Below are 23440 nucleotides of genomic sequence, written 5' to 3'. Positions count from 1 at the left end.
CGGGAAAGGGGGTTATATCAATATTCTGTATTTCCTGCTACAGCTCAGTTCCTGTATTCTTTTACCTTAAGCTTTTACTGAGCACATATCTAATAAAGTCCTCCTTTGTACTGGGACCAGACCAGACTATTAAACAGTAAATATTCTCTGTAAATATTCTCACATGACAGTGTTAAATGAACAACCTTGAGGTGAACTGGGACTGTCAGCTGCCAACAGCTACTTCAGACACAGCAACTCCACAGCTTTGTTAAGATCTTGGTATTGTGGATTTATAGAACAGATTCAAAATGAAGAAATATCTACTTGTCAAGTTTAACTTTGTGCGGAAGGCTGAAACTGTGTAATTAATAGTGATAGATTTATTGGCATTCACTCTTATTGTTTGGTAGACTTTGAGAGAGAAAAAGCAGTGTAAGACATGGGTGTCTCAGATAGCAGACTGACTACTATGAGCAGAGGCTTAGGAAGCTGGGACTCTTAAGACTGTGGAAGAGGAACGGTTGGAGGGATCCTTAATCTATAAAAGGGAGGGGATGAAGAAGACAACTAGAAAATGGGAGGGAACTCAGTAGTTCCCTGGGAAAGAATATGAGTCAATGGGCACAAACTGAAAGACAAGAAAATCCACTTTTTCATTGTCAGAGTGGTCAAACACCTGAGCAGGTTGCTCAGGGAGGTCATGAATCTCCATCCTTGGAGATACTCAAAACTCACCTGGCCTTGGTTTTGGGCAGCTGGCTCAGGATGGCCCTGCCTGGGCGGGGTGTTGGACTGGATGACCTCCTGAGCTCTTGCCAACCACAGTCACTGAGATGGGTGTGACTAGGGAAGGAATGCTTTCTCCCCAGATTGCCACTCCTGCAAAATATTTATAAGACACAATTCAAAGCAACTAACTCGCTCATATATGAAGCCTTGCTCCCGAACAGGTGGCTGTTAGTCAAAAGGTATGTAGAAAAATTTTTAATTGTTTGATTTCTGTCAATTTCTTCATGCGCGTCTCATGAGAAACCCGATGGGGCACAGCAGGATGCTGCGAGCCAGGATCATCAGTGTCAGTGCAGGCCCCCAGCCCGGTGTCAGTGCGGGCCCCCAGCCCGGTGTCAGTCCCGGGCCCCAGCCCGGTGTCAGTGCGGGTCCCGGCCCGGTGTCAGTCCCGGGTCCCGGCCCGGTGTCAGTGCGGGTCCCGGCCCGGTGTCAGTCCGGGTCCCGGCCCGGTGTCAGTCCGGGTCCCGGCCCGGTGTCAGTCCGGGTCCCCAGCCCGGTGTCAGTCCGGGTCCCAGCCCGGTGTCAGTGCGGGCCCCAGCCCGGTGTCAGTCCGGGTCCCCAGCCCGGTGTCAGTCCGGGTCCCCAGCCCGGTGTCAGTCCCGGTCCCCAGCCCGGTGTCAGTCCGGGTCCCAGCCCGGTGTCAGTGCGGGTCCCAGCCCGGTGTCAGTCCGGGTCCCAGCCCGGTGTCAGTCCGGGTCCCCAGCCCGGTGTCAGTCCGGGTCCCGGCCCGGTGTCAGTCCGGGTCCCGGCCCGGTGTCAGTGCGGGTCCCGGCCCGGTGTCAGTCCGGGCCCCAGCCCGGTGTCAGTGCGGGTCCCGGCCCGGTGTCAGTCCGGGTCCCAGCCCGGTGTCAGTCCCGGGCCCCAGCCCGGTGTCAGTCCGGGTCCCGGCCCGGTGTCAGTCCGGGTCCCAGCCCGGTGTCAGTCCCGGGCCCCAGCCCGGTGTCAGTCCCGGGTCCCAGCCCGGTGTCAGTCCGGGTCCCAGCCCGGTGTCAGTGCGGGTCCCAGCCCGGTGTCAGTGCGGGTCCCAGCCCGGTGTCAGTCCCGGGTCCCAGCCCGGTGTCAGTGCGGGCCCCCAGCCCGGTGTCAGTGCGGGCCCCCAGCCCGGTGTCAGTGCGGGTCCCCAGCCCGGTGTCAGTCCGGGTCCCAGCCCGGTGTCAGTGCGGGTCCCAGCCCGGTGTCAGTGCGGGTCCCCAGCCCGGTGTCAGTCCGGGTCCCAGCCCGGTGTCAGTGCGGGTCCCAGCCCGGTGTCAGTCCCCTGGAACGGCACACGCCTCGCGGGGCCGCGGAGCTGCCTCGCGCTGCTGCGCCGCCTCCCACCCGCCCCAAGCCCGCGCCGGGCCGGGGCTGCCCGCGCCGGGCCGGGGCTGCCCGCGCCGGGCCGGGGCTGCCCGCGCCGGGCCGGGGCTGCCCGCGCCGGGCCGGGGCTGCCCGCGCCGGGCCGGGGCTGCCCGCCCTCCCCGGGGGAGGCGGCGCATCCCTCATCTTCCTGCGGGAGCGGGGCCGCGGGGCCGCGGCAGCCCAGCAGGGGAAAGCGGTACTCTCCTCCCCGCTCTCTCCGCGTCTCTGCTCTCCTCCTTTCTGCTCAAGCCGCTCGTCCCTCCTCCTCCCTGCCGGTGCTGGCGGCGGCTCCTCCTCCCGTGTGACCCGGTGCCGCATGTGAGCGGGGAGGAGGGACGGCGCGGCGCGGTCCCACAGTGGCGGCGGCAGGAGGAGGAGCGGGAGCCGGCGTGCGGAGTCTCCCGCAGCCTCATCGCTGGGCCCCGCCGGCGCTCCCATGCCCGTGTGGTGCTGCCGCTGCTCCCTGGCCGGTCACTTCAGGTGAGGCGGCGGCGGGGCCGGCGGGGCGGCGCGGGAGCCGGGCCGCGGGCGGCGCCGGGGCGGCGCGGGCAGGACGGGGATCCCGGCGGGGCCGCGGCCTCCGCGGGGCTGCGGCGGCGAGCGCGGCGCTGCCCGGCCCCGCACGGCCCCGCCGGGGACGGATGGCGGCGGCGGGGCCCGGGCGGGCGCGCCGTGACCTTGGGCAGCGCAGCCGGGCCGGGGGCAGCCCGCGCCCGCCGATGCTCGGTGCCGCTGCGGGGCTCGCAGCGCCGCGCCGCCCGGGATGCCGGCCCCGCGGGCACCGCTCCGCCCGCTGAGCTGAACGAAATCCGACAGTCTGGCAGCGGTAAATTCTCTTCTCGAAGTGTCAGGTTGAGAACAAATTCAGATTCCTTTTATATAACGGGTTTTCTGTTAACCGCCTACCACAGTCCGTTTCTTTCTTTTTTTTTTTTTTTATTTTTTCTTTTTTTCCCCCTAACAGTACGCAGTGTATTCTAGCATCTTTCAAAACGGCTGCTTGAAAAACGTATTTATTTTAATAACTTGCAACAAATTACGAGTTGTTATAAAATTATTATTATTATTATTAGCTTTTTCAAATGGAAGAAGAACTGTTATGTGTATGTTGCGTTTTGTTTGCATATGTTTAGAATCTGGGCGGCGATTGACAGAATGTAACTCCCCAGGTTATTTGAGTGACCAATATAAGATAAATTAGGCACTAGTGTTGGAACTGACTCATCTTGTGCCCACTTACATGTCTGCAGGATTAGAGCCGTAGGTGATTGTGCCAAGTCCCCACCACTGCAAAGCTGTCTACTGTAAGTTTTATCAAGGTGAAAACTGCTGGTACTTGGTGGCTTTCAGTGATGCTCAGAGGTTAGAAAGGTGATGGCCCCTAACTTCAGATCTTGCTGGGTCTGGTATGATGTTCTTGCAAAGGAAGAACATGCTGCTAACAACACTCCTTCGTATGCACTGCATTTTGTGTGCAGGTATTCTTGTGCAAAGAATGAGAAACTGTACATTGTGTGCAGAATAAGAAACTGCACATTGTGTGCAAAATCACTAGTGTGGTAATTTGTAATACACTAAGCTGCATAAAAGCAACATTTTTCTTGTTAAAAGATTCTTCTGTAGCCTACAGCATTGTGCATATATCTCTTAAAAGAAGTTTTGAAATGTTTCCTTTGGTTTTATGTTCCATCAAGCACAGCAAGTATAGTAAAGTCACACTAAAGCATGCCTGCTCCCCTTAAGCCTGTCTTTTGCAAAACATAAGGTAGTATTGACTTAGTCAACTTTGAGCAAAGGCTGGAAAATAAAATAGTCTACCTGCTCCTTTCTAAAAGCAGAGGTGAAAAAATCAGTATGATAATTAGATATCCCCTCTCTGACTCCTTGTTTTCATCTAGTTCATGCTGTTTGGGGGTTAGGTGTCTGCAAGAACTAATGTGCAGATGTAATGAAACAGTAAGCAAGTAATTTGCTTTTTTTTTTTTTTTCCTCTTGTACTGCAGGGAATAGTGATATCAAGTACTTTCCAAAATAAATGCAACCTCAGAATAGCTCCCCACCCTTTTTAACAATGCCATCAGAGAGATGAGTTACAGATCGTGCTACTGCTGTTGTTACTGCACAGCTCTGTCTCCAGTTTACTTCAGACTTCCCCACAGAGGAAAGGCTTTTGAAACAGAATCTTGGGTGCTGTGGGAGTTGAGGGAGTATGTGGTTTACATGGCTTCTTGAAGGCCCTGGGAATTGGATCAGTGTCTTACAGTTTTGATCCTGTGTAGAAAATAATTGCTGAAATGCTAGAATAGCTTTAAGATATGCAAAGTCTTAGGAAATAGACAAGAGTGCTTTTATTTATTTTTTATAATTAACCATGTTTATAAAGAGAAAATTTTTTAGAAATTTTTCTATAAAAATATCCCCATGTTGGTACCGGTATTTTTGGTTAAAAATTGGTTGTCCTTACTTTACAAAAGACTTGACAAAATGACTGCAGTAACAGACTTTTTAATTTGACCCTGTCTTTCTAGCTAGACTGATAGTTTCTGTGCTTCTTCAATCACCTGGAAAGGTTTCAGAAAGGACTCCTAAATAATTAAATAGAAAACATTACAAGACAAGTCTTTGTATTTTAGAAGCACATCTACACAGTGAAGAGTTAGAAGAGAAACTTAAGTGTATATATATGTCTAGGGCATAAAGGGATCACTTCACAAGGATCCATCCTCACACAACTGCCAGCTTTAACCAGCCTCACTTCTCTCTGAATGGAAATTTGTTGAGGTAAGTCCTGTGTGCTGCTCAGCCAGCAGGAAGGGATTTGAATGCTGCTGCTCTACCTTAGCTGCTCTTTCAGGCTTTGTCTGGCCTTAATGTTGCTAATTGGCTAGGCAGTGTGTATCTCCTGATTTGATAAGGATAATGAGGAATGAGTTCTACTGTGTGTGGGATCAAAATAATGCTTGTGGCTATACTTTGGCTTTGTATAAACTGAGATTAGAAATCTGCACTTCTGCAGAGCCATCTGTGCCTCTTTGTTATCCTTCTGTAGACTTGCTGGGAGAAAGTAGACTTTTAAAAAATCTTCTGTTAGAAAAGCTGTGCTGAAAAGTAAAATTGTGTAGATACATATCTGTTTTGGTCTTGATTTTGCCAGTTTCATACCTTTTAAAGTAAAACATCAAAAGTGACTATTTTTCAAGAGGCTGTTCTGACAACAGTTCACTGTTTCATTTTAGTTTTCTCCCATCTGTCTTTCTTAATTAGAACTTACAGCAGCACTGAAACCGAAGGACAGCTTTTGGATTCCTTTGTTCAGTACTTTGGTGATAGCCTTGGGAGGAAGATTAAAAGAATGCCTTTAATTGAAGAAACTGTTCTGCCTGGGGACTCCCTTCTTACTCTTCCAGTAGTAATAATAGGTGAGTTTTTTGCCTTTTTAAAGATTCACTGCCATTGCCTTTGTAGACCTGCTGCATGAAATAATTTATCAATAAACAACTAATGCTTAGAATCCTTACAGTGAAGATCTTTATTAGAGTAATAAAGTTGTTATAATTAACAACAGTAGCATTACATTATGTTAAGGGACTTGTTGGAGTATATTTGAATTTAAATTGTGCTTTGAAAAAATCAGCTGTGTTATTTGGCAGCAGATATGGGAGTATTAATGGAAGAACTGTATTGATTCTGGTGTTGATAACATAGGGTTTGATTAATGTGATACGTCTATTTCTGTATGCATGGAGGTTGTCAGTGGTACACCCGTAGAAATCTGGGGTCATGTGGATGAGTGAAAAGCATAATGTATGCTCTGTGTTGGTTAGGTGCTAACCTCTCATTAATTGCTTTTTTTTCTGTTGCATCCATCACTAATATCTAAATATTCTCCTTTCTTTTCCAAAACTAATCCAGCTCAATTCAGCTAGTTTAAAATAACAAATTGTAGTCTTGATTGAACACTTTACATACTTGTAAAATGACAGGATAACAGAGGGAGGAGGCTCATAGGTACACAACTTAATTGAGAGTGCCAGCATAATGCACCAAGGTTTTTCAACAACAGCTGGTCACCAGCTCATTATTGCCCTGACTTCATGAGTGGATAAAGAAAAGATTTGAAGTAAAGGGTTTTCAATAATCTAGTCCAAAGTTGTTGGGACTAGAGCAAGTACCTACCTGCAAACAAGCAAAGATTTTGGAGATCTATGTTGCAAAATAAATGTGTTCACAGTATCTCCACAACTTTGAAAAGCCAGTGTTTGTACAGTGCCTTTTCTCAAAGCTCTCTTTATGATAGTTTAAAATAGTGCTCATAGAACAGACTTAGGTGTATGTGACAGACATAAATCACTTCATGAGTTCTGCATCATGGTTGAAGTGAATGGTATCCTGGCATTTTGTCAACCTTAGTATAGGTTTCTCATATGGTTTATGATTCAGTTTCCACTGTTTTGTTTTGCAAATATGTGTTATGCAAATACCTGTGCTCAATGCTTAGTTTGTCTAGAGCACTTTTCTAGGTGCTGACACCAAACACAGCTGCATTGACCACTTCTCCATCATCCAAATGCTTCTTCACAGATATATTTGAGACACCTTGCAAGCTGATGTTCTCCACTGGCAGCCTATTATCACTGAAGAGCCTTGAAAGGGATCTAAAATTATTTGATAATGTAGTAGAGGAGTATGGAAATAATTGTCATTCCCTCTGCCCCTCCATGTATGAACACACTCTCTACTGGTTTAATAACTTTTTTGCAATACCTGTGTTGGGAAGAAACAGATATATTCCATCAGGGTTGAACAATTTCATGCTGAAACTCTTAAGTTTAGAACATATTCTGTGCTAAACATTTTTATCTTCTGCACTAGTTTTGATCATTACTATGTGGAATGTTGTCACTTCCTTTCCAAATAACAAGGCTGTCATGATACTTGAAGTTGAGTATTTGCTTTAAATTTAGACATATAATGTAAAGATGATAGTACTATTTGCTATTGATCAAGAGAAGATTTTGCTGTTATTCAAACAAACTTCTAACTGCTTCTTAAATGAACAGAGCCATGGAGTTTCAGATTATATTAACTGTACAACTAAAGTTTGTGTAATAGTAGTGTCTTCTAATTGCAGTCAGAGGTCTTATTGAAGGTGGTCTTATTGCACCGTGTGTAAATAAAAAACAAATTTTGTCATTTCAAAGTATTTTTTTCTCTTTTTCCCAAAAATTTTCTAAGAAAACTGTAGCAAGTCTAATGGCAGACCTTGCAGCTGAACCTTCACCCTGTGTGTTCTTAACAGCATATCGTCAAGGGATTTCCTTTCCCTCGGATTCAGTCTGCTTAAAGAATAGGAGCTGGGTTTGGATCAGCTCTCTCGATGGTCCCAGAAAAGTTCAAGGAACTCAGTGACAGTAATTCACCTTAATGTCACAGAATGACAAGGTTGGAAGAGACCTTCAAGATCATTGAGTCCAACCCATGCCCTAGCACCTCAACTAAACCATGGCACTGAGTGCCAGTCTTGTTTTAAACACATCCAGGGATGGTGACTCCACCACTTCCCCGGGCAGACCATTCCAGTACTTTATCACTCTTTCCATGATACCACTTTTTACTGATATCCAACCTATATTTCCCTTGGTGCAGCTTGAGACTGTGACCTCTGGTTCTGTCAGTTGCTGCCTGGAGAAAGAGACAAACCCCCACCTGACTAAAACCACCCTTCAGGAAGTTGTAGAGAATGATAAGGTCACCCCTGAGTCTCCTCTTCTCCAGGCTGAACACCCCCAGCTCCCTCAGCTGCTCCTCACAGGACTTGTGCTCCAAGCCCCTCACCAGCTTCGCTGCTCTCCTCTGGACGTGCTCAAGCATCTCAACGTCCTTCCCAAACTGAGGGGCCAGAACTGGACACAGCACTCAAGGTGCAGCCTCACCAGTGCCGAGTACAGGGGAAGGATGACCTCCCTGCTCCTGCTGGCCACACCATTCCTGATACAGGCCAGGATGCCTTCTTGGCCACAAGGACTGCTGGACTTCACCTCAACAAATTTCCATTCAGAGAGAAGTGAAGCTGGTTAAAGTTGGCAGTGGTGTGAAGATGGAGCCTTGTGAAGTGATCCATTTAAGCCCTAGACATAACCCATCCATCCCATCCTCAGTAATTTCCTTGGCCCTTGCCAGTCGTTTGGGTGACATTTGTTAACCATTTAGTTCTTGTAGCCTTATCCAGTAGGAGTGATTATTAACATGACATCCTTGGCTATGGCACATATTTTCCTCCTTCCACTGTGGATGAGCTTTCTTTATATCCCAGCGAGAAAATAAAGCTATCTGTGCACTTGTATAAACATAAAAAATTCTTTACTGCAAATGGGTGACAGGAGGGGCTTGCATCTTCTTTAAGCTTTAAATTCCTGGACTGAAGCATATCTAGCTATCTTATGTTGTGGGAGGGCAGAACAGTGTGAGAGTAAGGAAGAACTTTGTCTTTAGGTTCTTTAGATGATTTCCTGTAGCTCATGGCTGTGACCAGTTTATGTACACAGCATTATAATAAAGTATGGGCTATTCTGCCACTGGAGTCCAGGTGAGTATAGCCTGGTGAAAGAGGAAAAAGAGATCCAATGTATGAAGAAACTGGGAATGAACAGGGCCTCAGCGAAGTAATGAGGGATTTAGTACTGAGGAATCAGAAAAGGGAGACAGGCATTGGAGAAATGGGATTGTTAACAGGTGATGAAAATAGTGTGTGCAAAGGTGATGGGGAAAAGTAAATGACCTGTGAATTCTTGACATTAAGAGATGAAATGGTTAGAAGTAAGAACAAACATCCAACAATGCCTGCTATATTAAAGTATAAATGAATTAGTAACTTAAAACCAGACTTTGCATAGTGAGTGCTAAATACCATGTATCCAAACAAAGACAAAGTACTGACAAGTGGCTCATTAGGAAAACTCTGTGTTTTTCATTCAGTTAATGAGTAAGAGGAGCTATAGAAATAACAACATATAGCCACATCTTTAAATTTTGTATCATAGCACATACAATTCTTACTTAGCTTTCTGTAACTTGATGTCTGACTTTCCAATACGAATGTTACTTCTGTATCTGCATGTGATAAATATGGTCCCCTATTTTAATGCTAGTCAAATAAATAGAAATATTTACATTATGGTAATGTTTTGGTCCCATATATCTCATACTTTTAATAACATTTTAAAAATAATTGTCTATTAAAATTGCAGCAATACACATATACAAATTGAAAATGCTACAAAGCTGGTAAAAGTGTTTGACTTCACACTCTCCCTGAGTAATGAATGTGGCCTTACATGAGTTTCTTGTTCTCATCCACTTACCCACAGGTCTGTGGTCACTTTGCTTTTATGTTGCTGCTTTGCAGCGTCTATAACTTCTCATCTGACTTTCAGCCTTAAGCTTTCTGCTTGTCTCTTCCCTTTATTTTATGGACAGACCTGAAGAACATATAATCCAGATTGTCTTTCTGCTCTGAGATGTACAGTACCTGTGGGAATGCAAAGTTGTAAGATGGCAATTATATTCAGCTATCACTGTGACTGACAGGCAGACCATTATCTGTCAGGCCAGTTTCACACAATAGTGAATTTGACATAGTAAATTAGGGAACTTCTTTATATCCATTTGGCTTCCTGGTGTAAAAGTCACGCATTTGTTTCTCTTTAACTGAAAAAAATTTTGCTCTGTTCATTTGGAGGATGGTCCTATAAAAAGCTTTATTTTACTGCAAAGTTTACAAGCTGCTTTGAAATCAAGACAATCTGGCATTATACTACTTCAGTATTATTTTGTTGCTGTATATTTAGTGATTAACAAACTGTAGGTTATAAACATTTTTACTAAAGCAGTACATTTTTTCTTTAATAGGAAATGGACCTTCAGGAATTTGCCTTTCTTACCTGCTCTCTGGATACAGGCCTTATTTGTCTCCTGAAGCTATACATCCAAACCCCATCTTACATACAAAATTAGAAGAAGCTCGACATCTTTCCATTGTTGACCAAGTAAGCTTTGGTTGCCTTCTTGTCTAGCTCTTTTCCTACTGTGAGCATTAGTGCCTTAATAAGTTATTTTGTTATTCTGTTAATTTAAATAGAATCAACTCATGACCATTAGATCCAAACCTAGGCTGTGTAGTGTTGTTTGTGGATCTTGAAGGCCTTTAGTTTGTTATGTTTTTTTGGTTTTACAGTCTGCTCTTTGTTGTGTTCTTACTACTTGCCAGGAGTGATTAAGCAGGACTTAGTCAGTGGCTGATGCAGGAATTCCAGTTGTCGTATCCTGGGATGTTTGGGCACTATCACCAGGGAACACGTGCTACTAACATACATAAAGTACACATAGTTCAGGTTAAAATATTCTTAAATACTAAAATTCCTACTAAGGGGACATATATCCTCTATAAACACAATCCATTTTTCTTTTTGGAACAGTATGCATTCTTCAGTGTTTTTGTTGTAATGATAGTTGTTAGCCATGTATACGCCCAATTTTTCTGTCTGATTTGATTAGTTAAATCTTCTCCAACATTTTTCTTTCCAGTTGTCCATTGGTTTGCCATGTTAACACTGTTTTTCACTCACCTCACTGTACTCCTGAGGGATTACTGACAATGTTATCACTGTATTGCCTTTGTGACTAATTTATTTGAAATACAAACATGGATTTATATTTGTAGGGGGTAAATAAGAGTTTGTTTGGCTTTGGATTTTGGAGGGTGTTTTTGTTTCAGTGCTGTGCTATTTGCATGTGATGTTTACCCTAGGTCTCAAGGGCTTTTTCTTTTGCAGGAGAGTAAATTGCCTAACTTTTGGCTGCAGGTGTTTCATGTACTTCATCCTCTCCCAGTCCCCTGATATTTTGCCTGATTAGGAAGCTAAGCTGTACTGACTTTTTCAGCAAAAATTGGTCTTATGTCCAGTTCTTTCTTCAAATCTCTAGTTTCTCTTCAAATATCTGCTATTATATGATTTTTGCAATCATTACAATTTTTAGAACAAGACTGGTTAATTGATGCTGAAATGTGAATTTTACAAAGTTCTAGAATATTTTCTCAACATTATCTGGTGTGTAAAACAATCTTAATTTTACTTTTTAAAGATAATGCTTATTTTATCTTTATTATTTTAAGATATAGTACAGTTAGTCTTGGAACCAGCTAAGAGCTGTCCAAAGAGCCTTTTCTACTTGATGTTTAAAGCTTAATGTTTTTATATTCTAATTTTGCTTTATCAAAATGGGACTCTTAGAAATATTAGCTATCCTTTGTTAAAAGCAGTCTTCTGTCTATAAATGTAAGTGTTACTAAGTTGCTCTGATCTCTATTTGTCCACATGCTTCTTTGTTCTACAGATACTGACTTGCCCCAGAAATACTGTAATTAGCATGTAATTTTTAAATGGGTGCAATGTACTATTCAGAGTTACAAAGAACTGAATCATAGCAGTTATTTCTGAAAAGTGTTTTGATTGAATCTCTACATTAAATACCTTTACCTAAAAGGCAATTTGAATTATGTTTTCTGTTGCAATTCAACTTCTACACATCAGAATAGCATGACGAACATTAAAAGTTTTATATTTGTCATCCTTCAGGATCTGGAGTATCTGTCAGAAGGCCTGGAAGGACGCTCCTCAAACCCAGTTGCAGTGCTTTTTGATACGTTGCTTCACCCTGATGCTGACTTTGGCTATGACTACCCACCTGTTCTGCACTGGAAGTTAGAACAACATAATTATATTCCCCACATAGTGCTTGGGAAAGGACCACCTGGTGGGGCTTGGCATGTGAGTAAAAATTTCATCATCTCACTCCTAGAGTAACTTGATAATTCTGTACTTTGGGATTTTTCTTACTGCCTTACCCTAGGGCTGTTTTAGATGGTAGTGCCAATTGCAGTTTCAGCTGTTCATTAGCAAAACCCAAGTAAGTGTGGTATATGAGAAAGGAAGGAGGAAGCTGCCCTTTACTTGGGGGTTTATGACCATGAGTGCTGTCTTATATTACCAGGTTTTTTGCTAGCTCACATTTAATTAATTATAATGAAGAGTATTTTCTATAACTTTTTTTTCTCGTTTGCATTGTTTTCAGGTACTTTTATACACAATCTTAAATTTTGGTGTCTTTATATGATGTTGCTTTCACATGTTTTGTGTTTCCTTCCTCTTTTGTATTTCAAATAACTTGCTTTTAGTGTCCCTTTCACATGCTCTCTCTTCACCTTCTTTATTAGTTCATATGGTTGCTTGTTATCTAAGTGTAACTCAGAAATAGTTCAGTTCTTCATTTAATGTCCTGGTTTTATGTTGTATTTTGGTATTTTGTTGCTCTAAATGCATACAATGAGAACAGCTTCACTGGTTTTTACATTTGATTTTTTTTTAATTTACATTTTACATTTGAATTGAAATTTGAATTTGAAATGTGTCTGATCATGCATCTTCATGTTTTCTCCATAGTCCATGGAGGGCTCTATGCTAACCATCAGCTTTGGAGACTGGATGGAATTGCCTGGCCTCAGCTTTAAGGAGTGGGCAGCTAGCAAACGCAGGTAAAGATACTGCAGAATCCACTTGGGAATCCTAGTGGCTATAAAAATACAGATAAATGGAAAATATTCAAACTTCACTGTTCACAGGAGGGCTTCTTGTTTAGTTTATTAAATTGCCTGATGGCACTGGAAATTTTTCTGCTGTGTGTACTCTGATGGAAAAAAAACTTGACAATGGCCAGGCAGAATAACTGCTGGTGAGTGCACTGAAAGAAAACATACAGGCAGCAGTGTGTTCCAGCAGCACTTCAGGAAGAGGCTGAAACTTGCTGAAAGGAGTTCTGATCAGAGGTGAGGGAAGATGGAGGAATCCACTGAGGGAGGCGTTGCAAGTTCCTCTTTCAACACCCATGCAGCTGAAGTTGCTGCGCACACAAGCTTTCTTGCAATTCAGGAAGTTATATATTTCAGCATTTGCTTTTACAGGCACAGCTGCAGCATCTGAAATTATGAATTTTAATTTTAAGAGAATAATTCAGTATCTCTCTGTTAATTTGTAGCAATAAGTTTCTTGAAAAAACTTGAGAAGAAAAGTTACTCTTGTGCAAGTTCACTGGTTTTACTTCAGTTCATAAAGGTCTGTGTCAGCAAATGAACCTAGGAACACTCTACATGAGCTTTTTCTAAAATTTTAATTTTTTTTTTTTTTACTTTGTTTTAGGAAAATTAAAGGAAATTGGTTTTGTACCATGTATGAGAAAAGAAGAAGTACAGTTACTTGAGCATATGTCTTTAAGGGCAGACTGTTATTTCTTTCAGGGCAACCCTTGAAGTGAGGAAACTGTAGCTGTGTTCTTTAATCCTTTTCTTAGATAACCACAGCAATCTTGCCTCCTTATTAACTGAAATCCTGCTTATTATCTGAAGCTATGTATTACAGTTTTCAACTATGGTAAAACCAGAAATGCTGACCTGTTATTCTACAATTAAACAAGCTTATATAAAAGGATTGGTGATAATGTAAAATTTTAGTTATGTAGAATAGTTTCCTAAGTTTCCTTGCAAGAGGTGTCACACTGTCACATTAGTCTCTTCAGTAAATATCTCATGAGGATTTTCAGAGTAGTAACCTGATCATTTAAAAGAACATGTGGTAATATCTTGTTAGTCTAAGAAAATGAGTAGCCTGATTACTTGTAAATATGGTTTAAGTGTAATTTAATGGCAATCCTGATGTTCAATACAGTTTGTTTTGCCTTCTTCCTGGAGCTTACTTCTAAAGAAGCGGCAAAATTCATGCAGCTGTTCCAAATAATTACACTGTCAGCTATTTTTCTTATAAATGAGACTGCAATAATCACGAGAAAAGCATAGATGTAATAGCAGGGTTGCAGGGCAAAAATGTTTTTTATTGAATGCTTGAACCTCACAATTCTGTTTACATAGTTGCATTAACACTCTGTATCATGTTTGCTTTGCTCATTCATGTGACATGGAACTACTTCATTTGATACTTAGTGAACTTAACCGTACCCAAGGGAGAGGTCTTTTGTAAAGTATAATGAATACTTGGTTCCAGTAACATATTGAACGTAGAGTTTCAAAGTTAGCACTTAACTATGACATTTAATTAATTAGATTGTAAGTAAGTGTATTCTCACTGGGTACAAGTTTAGCCAGTACTGTATTGTTGATAGCTGGGATGTTAAACTTTGTAAAACACTTCCATATGGAGCTGCTGTGATACTCCAGAGCTCTCTTACACCTAATTTGTTAATCACCATAGCAATTTACATTGTATAAAGATTTAAAACTATATTTAAGAAGTTAGCTGGTCTTGTGTATCAGGAAACAAGAGAATAAATAAATCAAAGGCCATTAAAGATGCTGAACTCAGTGTCATTTACACTGAGCAGATTAAGTCCTCATAAATTTGACCTGTCATGTGGTATGTCAGATCTGATTTTTAAATTACCAATAAGGTCTATTTATTAATTGGAACCATTCCATTTTCTTTCAGAAATATAAAGAGTGATCGAGTAATGCCAGAGGAAATAGCTTGTTATTATAAACACTATGTTAAAGTCATGGGCCTCCAAAAGAATTTCAGAGACAATGTTTACATAACATCAGTATCCAGGCTTTACCGAGAAAAGGATGATGAAGATAGAAGTCACCAAAATGAAGATATTAAAACACAGCATTCGGAAATTGAAGATGGACAGAAATCACTTATTAAGAGAAACTGGGAAGTCAGAGGTTATCAGCGAGCAACAGATGGCTCTCATGTGCCCTTCTGCCTCTTTGCTGAGAATGTGGCTCTTGCAACTGGAACCTTTGATTCTCCTGGCCGACTGCAAGTTGAGGGAGAAGACTTTCCTTTTGTCCTCCATTCCATGTCTGACTTCGGAGCTGCAATCAGCAAAGGAAAGTTACGTGGGAAGGCAGACCCTGTGTTGATTGTGGGTGCTGGACTAACAGCAGCTGATGCAGTACTATGTGCCTATAACAACAACATCCCAGTAGTCCATGTGTTTCGTAGAAGAGTTACTGACACAAGCCTAATTTTCAAACAGTTACCTAAAAAGCTTTACCCTGAATACCATAAGGTCTATCATATGATGTGTACTCAGTCTCATACCATGGACTCTAATCAACATTCTGCTTACACTAGTTTCCCTGAACACAATGTACTTTCCTTCAAGCCTGAGATGAAATGTGTTCTTCAGAGTGCCTCTGGACTGAAGAAAATCTTGAAGTTTTCTGTAGCTTTAGTTCTGATAGGTTCTCACCCAAATCTTTTCTTTTTAAAGGACCAAGGACATAGCATAGGTCATCACTCTAATCAGCCCATCACATGCAAGGGGAATCCTATAGAGATTGATCCATATACTTATGAATGCACTAAAGAAGCCAACCTCTTTGCTTTAGGGCCTCTGGTGGGAGACAACTTTGTACGGTTTTTAAAAGGAGGTGCACTGGGCATTGCACGGTGCTTGGCAATAAGACAAAAGAAGAAACATGAATTGATTGAAAGTGGGGATGGAGGAGGTGATGGGGTACCATAAACGAGACATTAGAAACTCTCACATCCAGGATTACAAATGTAGTCTTAACAGAAAACTCACTGGCAGCAAAAGTTGATAGCAGTCATATTTCTGTTGTGTACAAGTAACTTGCGCTTGTATTGCTTGGTAAAGGATGCTGATATTACGATACTTCACTCTTTAAAACATAAAAAAATGATCTGCTATTTCAACTGATCTCAACTGGAATTGCTTCCAGATAAACAGAAAATGAGACTAACTTCTCTTGGCCTGCCTGTCTGTCATCTCTTGCTCAATTACAAGAGCAGACTTCATCTGTGAAAGGCAATACCTACCAGAGTGGTTTTACGTTTTCATGTCAAATGCGACAAGAATACTCTTACCATGAAATTGAAATAACTTCTAAAAGCAGAAATCTTGTTTAGTACAAAGTGATTCTTTGTCCCAAAGCAAATTTGGAGCCTTCTGCTTGAAACAAAGATTTTAATTATTTGTCACAGTAATACTTGGAATGAGCACTTAGTAAAGTGGTTTCTTCTATAAGAAGGACTTCTGTAAGCAAGAAGTATCCCTCAAGTTTTAAATTATCCTGGTAATTGGAATAGAAGAATAAGCTTTCCCATTTAGTCTTTACTGATTTGACACAATCCATTAATGTTTCTTCACACTATGCCTAGACTTGGGTGAGTGCACAAAGACTAACATGAGGTTTTCCCCTACAGTGATATGTAAATTTCTGAAAAAATGCATTAACATAAACAATAAAGTACTGATGTAAGTGCTCTTATTACAGTGTCAATATCATGAATATCTAGTGTACTACTGAAAAATTAGGTACATGAGAAAATTAAGGGGTTTTTGCTTCCAAGCTCAGGAAGACTGAATGGGATCACTTGGCTGATGAAGGTGGGGTGGGTGATAGATATTCTCATCTCCCATTTGACCAAAAATTGGTTCCCTTTTTTCTTCTAGAGCAGCACATGATAGTAAAATATTTTAGCCTGCAGTTTTTGAAACTTAAGAACGGCTTATATCTTACAGACACCTAAAAAACAAACCAATCTCAAAACTAATATGCAATAGTTCCTTTAAATCTTAAAACTTTTAATGAAAGACAAAGACTTAACTTGTACCTACCTCTGAATCCAAGTTTCATCTTTCTGCTCCATAATGTAGACCTAGATATCATTTGCTGTGTTTTGCATTAGTTAGTTCAACTAAACACACTAGTAGGATATTTACCAGCATGAGGTTAAGTTAGGAAAGTGAATTCCCAGAACTCCCAATAGACAAGTGATTGGCTTTAACTGTTTCTTTACCAAATGTTTTAATTCGGGTCCAATATGATGGAAAAAGTGTAATTTTTCAGTTTGGGGTTTTTTGTGTTAAAGAATGCTGTGTTAGTTTCAAATATTCTGTTTGTGTGATTAAAAATCTCCATATTGAACTTCAGCAGATTTTAAAAAGGAAGTCAGGCTTTGTGCAACTGATAGTGGTTGCTGGTTTCCCAGCTGTCTTAACTTTCATAAATGGTAGATAGCTGTATTCAATAAATGCCTGTTTTCTCTGCCTACTGAATTACAGGGTTCTGTGGCTACTTCAAGTCCTTATGCATCTGAGTAAATTGCTCAGAATTTGGACATAGAAGTTGAAAAGCTAAAGAATGCAAGAATTAAAATTACTATTTTCAGTGGAAGTCCAAAATAATTTATGAAATTATACCACTGCTAAGAATAAATTTTAGTCTAGAGACGCTTAAGAGCATAAACACAAACAAAGGAGCATTTCAATCAATTTCTGCTTTAGCCATACATTGTCAGTACTAGTTAAGGTACTTTTTTATACTGATATTGAGCTGATTTTAATTCCAATAAAATCTAAGCTTGTTTTCTTCATATTTTAATTGAGATTCTACAATTTATCTTCTCTGGAAGAAACTCTGTATATAGCAACCAATTTAAACCTCTGATACCTAATAATTGTAACTGTTATAAATGCTAAATACTTTATTATAGAATTGTATTTCAGTTTAGTTATTGAGAATACATCTGCACTGGGATTAAATTCCTGCAGCTTTGTATCAATATAACTGATACAACATATGGCATGTTACTGCTTTTTAATTTGTCACAGGAGACATTTAAAATGCCAGGAGAAAAAAAACAAACAAAAAACAAAACAAAAACAAAAACAAAAACAAAAAAAATTGGAAGTTATTTTGCAAAAAGGGGAAAAACCCCTTCAGCCCCTTTTCTAGCCTCAGCTGCTGCAGCTACTCACAAGCTCTGTGTGTAGTAGTGACAATTTTGTAGCAGAGATTTTTGACCTATTCTTACTCAAATATCTTTTGGTATAATCTTACAGCACCTTGAGGTTTAACTGCTTTTTTTTTTTTTCATCAATCTTGCCAGTATTTTTGAGATAAAAAGTTGCATATGAGACCCCCTAGTTGGGCAGAGAAATCTCAGTGGTCATGTTCATCAAGCCAGTATAAAGATACTTTTTTCAACCAAAGCTTTGCTAAAAGATCATCTTGTGTCTTCTAGGAATTGCTAGATTTCAAGTTGGACCTAGACTTTTTCATTTTCACATCTTTGATTTTGAGAGAAATTTCTGTTTCTCTCCTGTTTAGTATTTTGAGGAACTAGGTGATAATAAAGTTCGGGCTTTGCCTTAAGATAGTTTTACCTACTGCATTTATTGTTAAGTAGATGTTGGCACTAAATACTTGTCTTTTGGGGAAACACCTTCTCAAATTAAAAAAAACCTCAAGCATTTGAATTTCCTGTGTAATATAATCATTTACAGAAGAGAGACTTTCTTTCAGCTCTTCTTTCATTGTGAAGAATAAACTTTTAAACATTGTGGATTTTAAAAGAGTACTTAGTGTTTAAGATTTATCATGAAAATTCAAACAGGAAAAACATAATTTTTAGCTGAAGTAAGTTAATTTGGATTTACAGAATTTGTAAAGCTGTATTAACCCATACTTTGTATTTTCTGATAGGCTAGTGGAAAAACACTGTTTACACTTGGATTTGGTTCTTAATGCTGTGAATGTGTCTCCCAGTTATATTCTTGCTAAGAGCATTTCAAGTAGCATCCAGATGCTGAACTGGGAGTAAGGTTTCTCCTACTAGATTTTCCTAACAATCTGCCTCTTTCCAGTATCTCTTCTGACTGAATTGTGCTTAAAACTTTTTCCACAAAGGAATAAGCCTAAGTTTCACCCAAGTGAGTAAATACAGGAATCCTTTCTGCAAGTAATCCAGAGAGAGTGGTGACAACAACACTGGATTTTTCTCTCTCTCAGGAAAGTGCTTTGTCTTGGACTAGAAGCCTGAGCTTGCCAGTGACTGCATGAAAAGAGTATGGCTCGCAGGAACAGTGGTTATGCACTGAGAAAGAGACATCAAAGTGTATCTCACAGCTCCAGGTCCTTTGTCCTCAGCACTTAGGAAATTCTTGTATTTTACTTCTGGCCTGGTGGATGTAGGCAACTTCTTTTTAATGATTGCATACAGTGATGTTTGCATAATGAAAAATACTAATTTTATACAAGGAGGCAGCTATAGCTTCTTTCTCTCACAGCTCAAGAACTGAAAAGAAGGTTAGAGCCAGAAGTACAGAGTATTTACTCAAAGCTGGAGGAAATAAAACTAAAATCTCAGCTTTGAGACAGGCCTGACATGCATACTCAAGGTGAAAGGAAGGGCCATTTTTAGGCCAAATGCTCTTAAAAGAGAATGAAAGGCAATAAAATTAGCAGTGAGTCTTTGCTGCTGACAAGTGATGACCAGTGAGGGATGATGGGAAGCAGTGAAGAACATGTGTAGGATGAAGTGCAGACATACAGGTGCTGAAGTGTCAATAGGCTGGGGGTGTCCCATCCTCCTGGGGGGAGATCTGGGTCTGTGACAAGAGCTCTGCATGGGAGCTGCTCATCCAACACCCGGCTGGGGATTTGTAACTGGCCATTAACTCAAGTACACAGAATGCAACCTGTATGAGAAATTGTCTTTGCTGACAAAGCTGTAGGACCAGATCAGCAACATAGTGTGCCAAGAGATAAGGCTTTGTTACTCTGCTACCATATTTTCTACTTCTGAAAAGCAAGTAGGTATCTTCTTGTAATAGCAGGATCTTGACAGTGCTCCCAGACATTTCTAAATAAATAGGAAAATAAATAGGAAGAGGTAGTGCACATATGTTTTAAAGGCAGCTGATTTTATTATAATCCATACACTAATGATCTGATTTTGAGTAAGTTAGGGAACCAAAAATGCCAAAAAGGTTTATATTGTTATATCTTAATTTAGATAATGCATTAGAACCTTACAATAACAATGTTCTGTCATAATTTTTGGGTGGGTTCTTATTTTAGAGAGAGAGCAAGACAGGAGCATTCAATAGATGTGAGAGCTTTTTGTATAAATATTTTCCCCATTTCCCCTTGCCCAACCTGAAAGAAAAGTTTTGTTTGAAATACTGTAACAGTTGATTTTACTTAGCAGAAAGAATGGAAATTGAAGCATCTTTGACAGAACAAGAAAGGCTTTGGTGATATTATGAATACAAATCTGAAGTAAGGAATTATAAACAGCTCTTTTTCTGAAACAGAGTGTGTTTTTGGGAATATGGTACACTGGGAGTTTCAGTTTGATTTATTTTTGAAGCCTAAATTACACGGAGAATTGTGTCATCAAGGATGAGTTTGGTGTAAGGAACAAGCATTATAGGCGGGGGGAAAGCATTTCTAGTGTTATACAATAGCTATAGTGAACCTAAGTGCTGTTTTAAAGATGGTTTCATCTATAGACACTAGAACATTTCAGCGCAAGCATACCTTGAACTTGAGTTCATATTATACTTGTCTGCATGTTAGGTAATTTTCTAACTGATAATTTTGTACTTTCAGGGCATCATAAACCAATTGGTTTAAAACTCTTAAAACCTAGGTGTAATTAGTAGTCATCAAAACCAGGAAATAACTTGTTTTGAAGACTAAGTAACTCTAATTTGCACTTTCCTCCTCCATCTCTTTATTCTGAGATCACTGTCAATGTGTAAGTAGCAGCCTACAGCAGATGCTTCAATAAACTGTCCTTGACACCCTCTGGAGACTTACATAAAAAAATTAATGACTAGATTTGCTATAGAGGGTCTATATAGGGACAAAATACTATAGAATCCTGGCATTTTTTAGGTTGTCCTTTTAACTAGATATATGAATATTTTTCATTGGTTTGGATGCTAGGACCAACTGCTATGTGAACATGGAGCCATTGTTCAAGAGCTGATCCTGCTACCTTACATCTCCCTGGCACAATTTACTGAGTCAATACTCTGACCTTGCCCATTTCTGTTAGACCTGCTATGCTGGTTGTATGCTGGAATTCCAGTTTGAAATTACACAAAGGACTATATTCATCTACCTGTTTGCTCACACACAATGCACCTGAACTTAGAGATATGTGTAAATATAATTTCTTTGTGTGTAGCAGTGCCAGTTTTCATCTTTTGCTGGAGTATGCTTGCATCATACCTTTTTTTTTTTTTTTTAAGATGAGCAATGTAAACATATACAGAACATTTTCTGTAAGTAATTTGTGAGCAAAACCTCCCTTTTGATTAGATGATAAATATTCCTGTGGTTTACATGCTGGGGCTTGTTTTATCTTAATATGTGAAAACTGATTGTAGACTGAAGGCAAAAAAATTTAAGTAGTGTCACCTAGAAGTCAGTTATTTTTATTCTGAGAAATAGGGAACTCAAATCAAATGAAAGATCAAACTACAGAGGAAAAGGCATTCAAAGAGCTGCAGTGTTCAGAATGAGGGAGAGGTGTTTTGCATGGATTTAGTACTGAAAACAATGACTGAAAGATTCCAATAGTAAAAGCTGCTGCAGAGCAGTATAGGCGGATGCTAAAGCAAGTGATAGGGAGAGTTGCTAGTTAGGGATATTGTGTAGCATTTTTGTAACTATCTCAATGGAATGTGGTGATGGCGATCAGAGACTGCAAGAGGGATGGTAAGGAAGAGGGTTCATTTTTTTGGCACATTTGGCTTGAATTCTAAGGAGATACCTGAACAGAATTGGAATTTGTAAATCAAACAAAAATCAGTTTGGGAATTTGTGACTCAAACCAGATGCAGCCAAATGTGACTGAACATTGATTCAAGAAATGGAAAAGAGCAAAAGAAGGTGCAAGACTCCCTCCAGTTTTATGGGAGAGGGAGAGACAGGACTGAGAAATCATTTGTATAATGCAGAATGGAGAAAGATGGGTGAGTGGGTTAGAGGTAGGTCTACAGTAGAAGCTTCAGCTACTGTCTCAGTTAGGAATTCAAGTGGAATAAAGACTATCACACATCAGGAATGAAGGCAAAGAAGGGAGTTGGCATTTGAGAGGAAGTGGATGGGGAGGTGGCTGGATGAAGGAATTCAAGCTGACTGCAAACACAGTTTCCACATACAGGAACTGGTGCAATGACAAAGGAGAGGCCAGCTCTGACACACAACCTCCACCATTCTGGGAGAAGATTGGGGAGTTAAGGGTAGGAGAAAAAAGGACAGACTCAGATGTGAAGGGACAGAAGTAGAAATCGCACTTTGACAGTGCAAATATCTTGGTAGTCTTCTCAAAAAAAAAAAAAAAAAACAAAAAAAAAAACAAAAAAAAACACCAAAAACCAAACCAAAACAAACCCTGTGGCTTCCCCAGCTGCTGTAGAAAGTGGGAAGGCAGCTGAAATTGGTGTGAGTTAAACTGAAAATTAAACATGTTTTCATGCAGGGATACAGCACCTATCCATGGTTTTAGTAGTACCTAGAGTAATTCAATCTGCTTTAAACTTTAAACTGTTTTCATCAGCTAAGCTGCTGAATGCAAGACTGTATGTTAAGAGCCTTGCTAATAAAAAGTATATTTACTTTATATATTGTGTGCATCTCCTTCCTGTAAGCAGTGTGAACAAAGGTAATTAATGTTAGAAAAAAAGCATCCCAAACAAACCCTCAAACTCCGCTACACACAAAATAATGTAAGAAACAAGATCTGAAGTTTCTTCTTAGAAGCATTTTTAAGGTGAAGAGCATAACTTTATTAAAAAGGTGGGTATGGCAGACCATGAGTGTGGCAGATGAAAGAAACCTTAGGTATCTTCTCTGATTTACTGAACTTTTTTTAACCTTCTAAAGAAATATAGCATGAAACAAGCTCTCCCAGAAATTGAATGGTTGAAACTAGGGAGCACAAGCTGCACAGTGAAAATAGAGCACACAGCAAAATTTCTAAACTGCAGAATCTCTAAGTTGGTGGCCTGTGCTCACAAACTTTCCCTTACTTGTAAAAATGCCTCAACCCATCCTTCTCTTTTCTGATTCCATGATTCTCCCATCCTGCTGGGGAGTGTGAGAGTGGCTGCATGGGGCTTAGCTGCCTAATGGGGTTAGCCTACAACAGTATGTTCTATACCATAAAGGAAATACCAGTTGAAGTTATTGCACTAATTCCTGGGCTAAGGCAGATATTGATGTAATTTACTGGAAATTTAAATTTATTGGATTGTGTAATTGTGTCCTTTACCATCTATCTCAGACACTTCAGTAACAGAAGGCCAAACCAGTAAGCCAGCAAGTGTGTTTCCTCTAATGTATTGAGGTGAAAATCATAACAATAAGTTAAAATGGAAGGAAGACTTCAGAATAATAAATAGGACTTGTTACATGAATTTGGTGTTACAATTA

The 23440-nt window shown here is 40.6% G+C and overlaps 1 protein-coding gene across 4 annotated transcripts; it reads left to right on the top strand.

Annotated features, from left to right (window-relative positions):
* Positions 1 to 902: 902 nt before the first annotated feature.
* On the top strand, positions 903 to 17265 carry OSGIN2 (oxidative stress induced growth inhibitor family member 2). 4 transcript variants are annotated; one of them, XM_021543187.3, is made up of 7 exons: positions 903 to 950; positions 4801 to 4890; positions 5374 to 5528; positions 10018 to 10154; positions 11745 to 11936; positions 12609 to 12700; positions 14661 to 17265. In XM_021543187.3, exons 3-7 carry the CDS (start codon positions 5462 to 5464, stop codon positions 15706 to 15708), a joined length of 1536 nt encoding a protein of 511 aa, XP_021398862.1. In that variant the 5' UTR covers positions 903 to 950; positions 4801 to 4890; positions 5374 to 5461; the 3' UTR covers positions 15709 to 17265. The 4 variants fall into 4 exon arrangements, with proteins under 4 accessions (XP_021398862.1, XP_021398860.1, XP_021398859.1 ...); XM_021543185.3 differs by lacking the exon at positions 903 to 950 and adding an exon at positions 2429 to 2589; XM_021543186.3 differs by lacking the exon at positions 903 to 950 and adding an exon at positions 2877 to 2935.
* Positions 17266 to 23440: the final 6175 nt, after the last annotated feature.

Source organism: Lonchura striata, chromosome 1, assembly GCF_046129695.1.
Source record: "Lonchura striata isolate bLonStr1 chromosome 1, bLonStr1.mat, whole genome shotgun sequence".
Lineage (NCBI taxonomy): Eukaryota > Metazoa > Chordata > Aves > Passeriformes > Estrildidae > Lonchura > Lonchura striata.
Note: the sequence above shows the minus strand (reverse complement) of the source record. Positions and strands in the feature narration are given on the sequence as shown.

Coding starts and splice junctions, on each gene's coding strand:
- OSGIN2 (XM_021543184.3), top strand. CDS start 2,546: ATGCCCGTGTGGTGCTGCCGCTGCTCCCTGGCCGGTCACTTCAG. Junction 5,529..10,017: donor TCTTCCAGTAGTAATAATAG/GTGAGTTTTTTG, acceptor TTTCTTTAATAG/GAAATGGACCTTCAGGAATT. Junction 10,155..11,744: donor ATCTTTCCATTGTTGACCAA/GTAAGCTTTGGT, acceptor GTCATCCTTCAG/GATCTGGAGTATCTGTCAGA.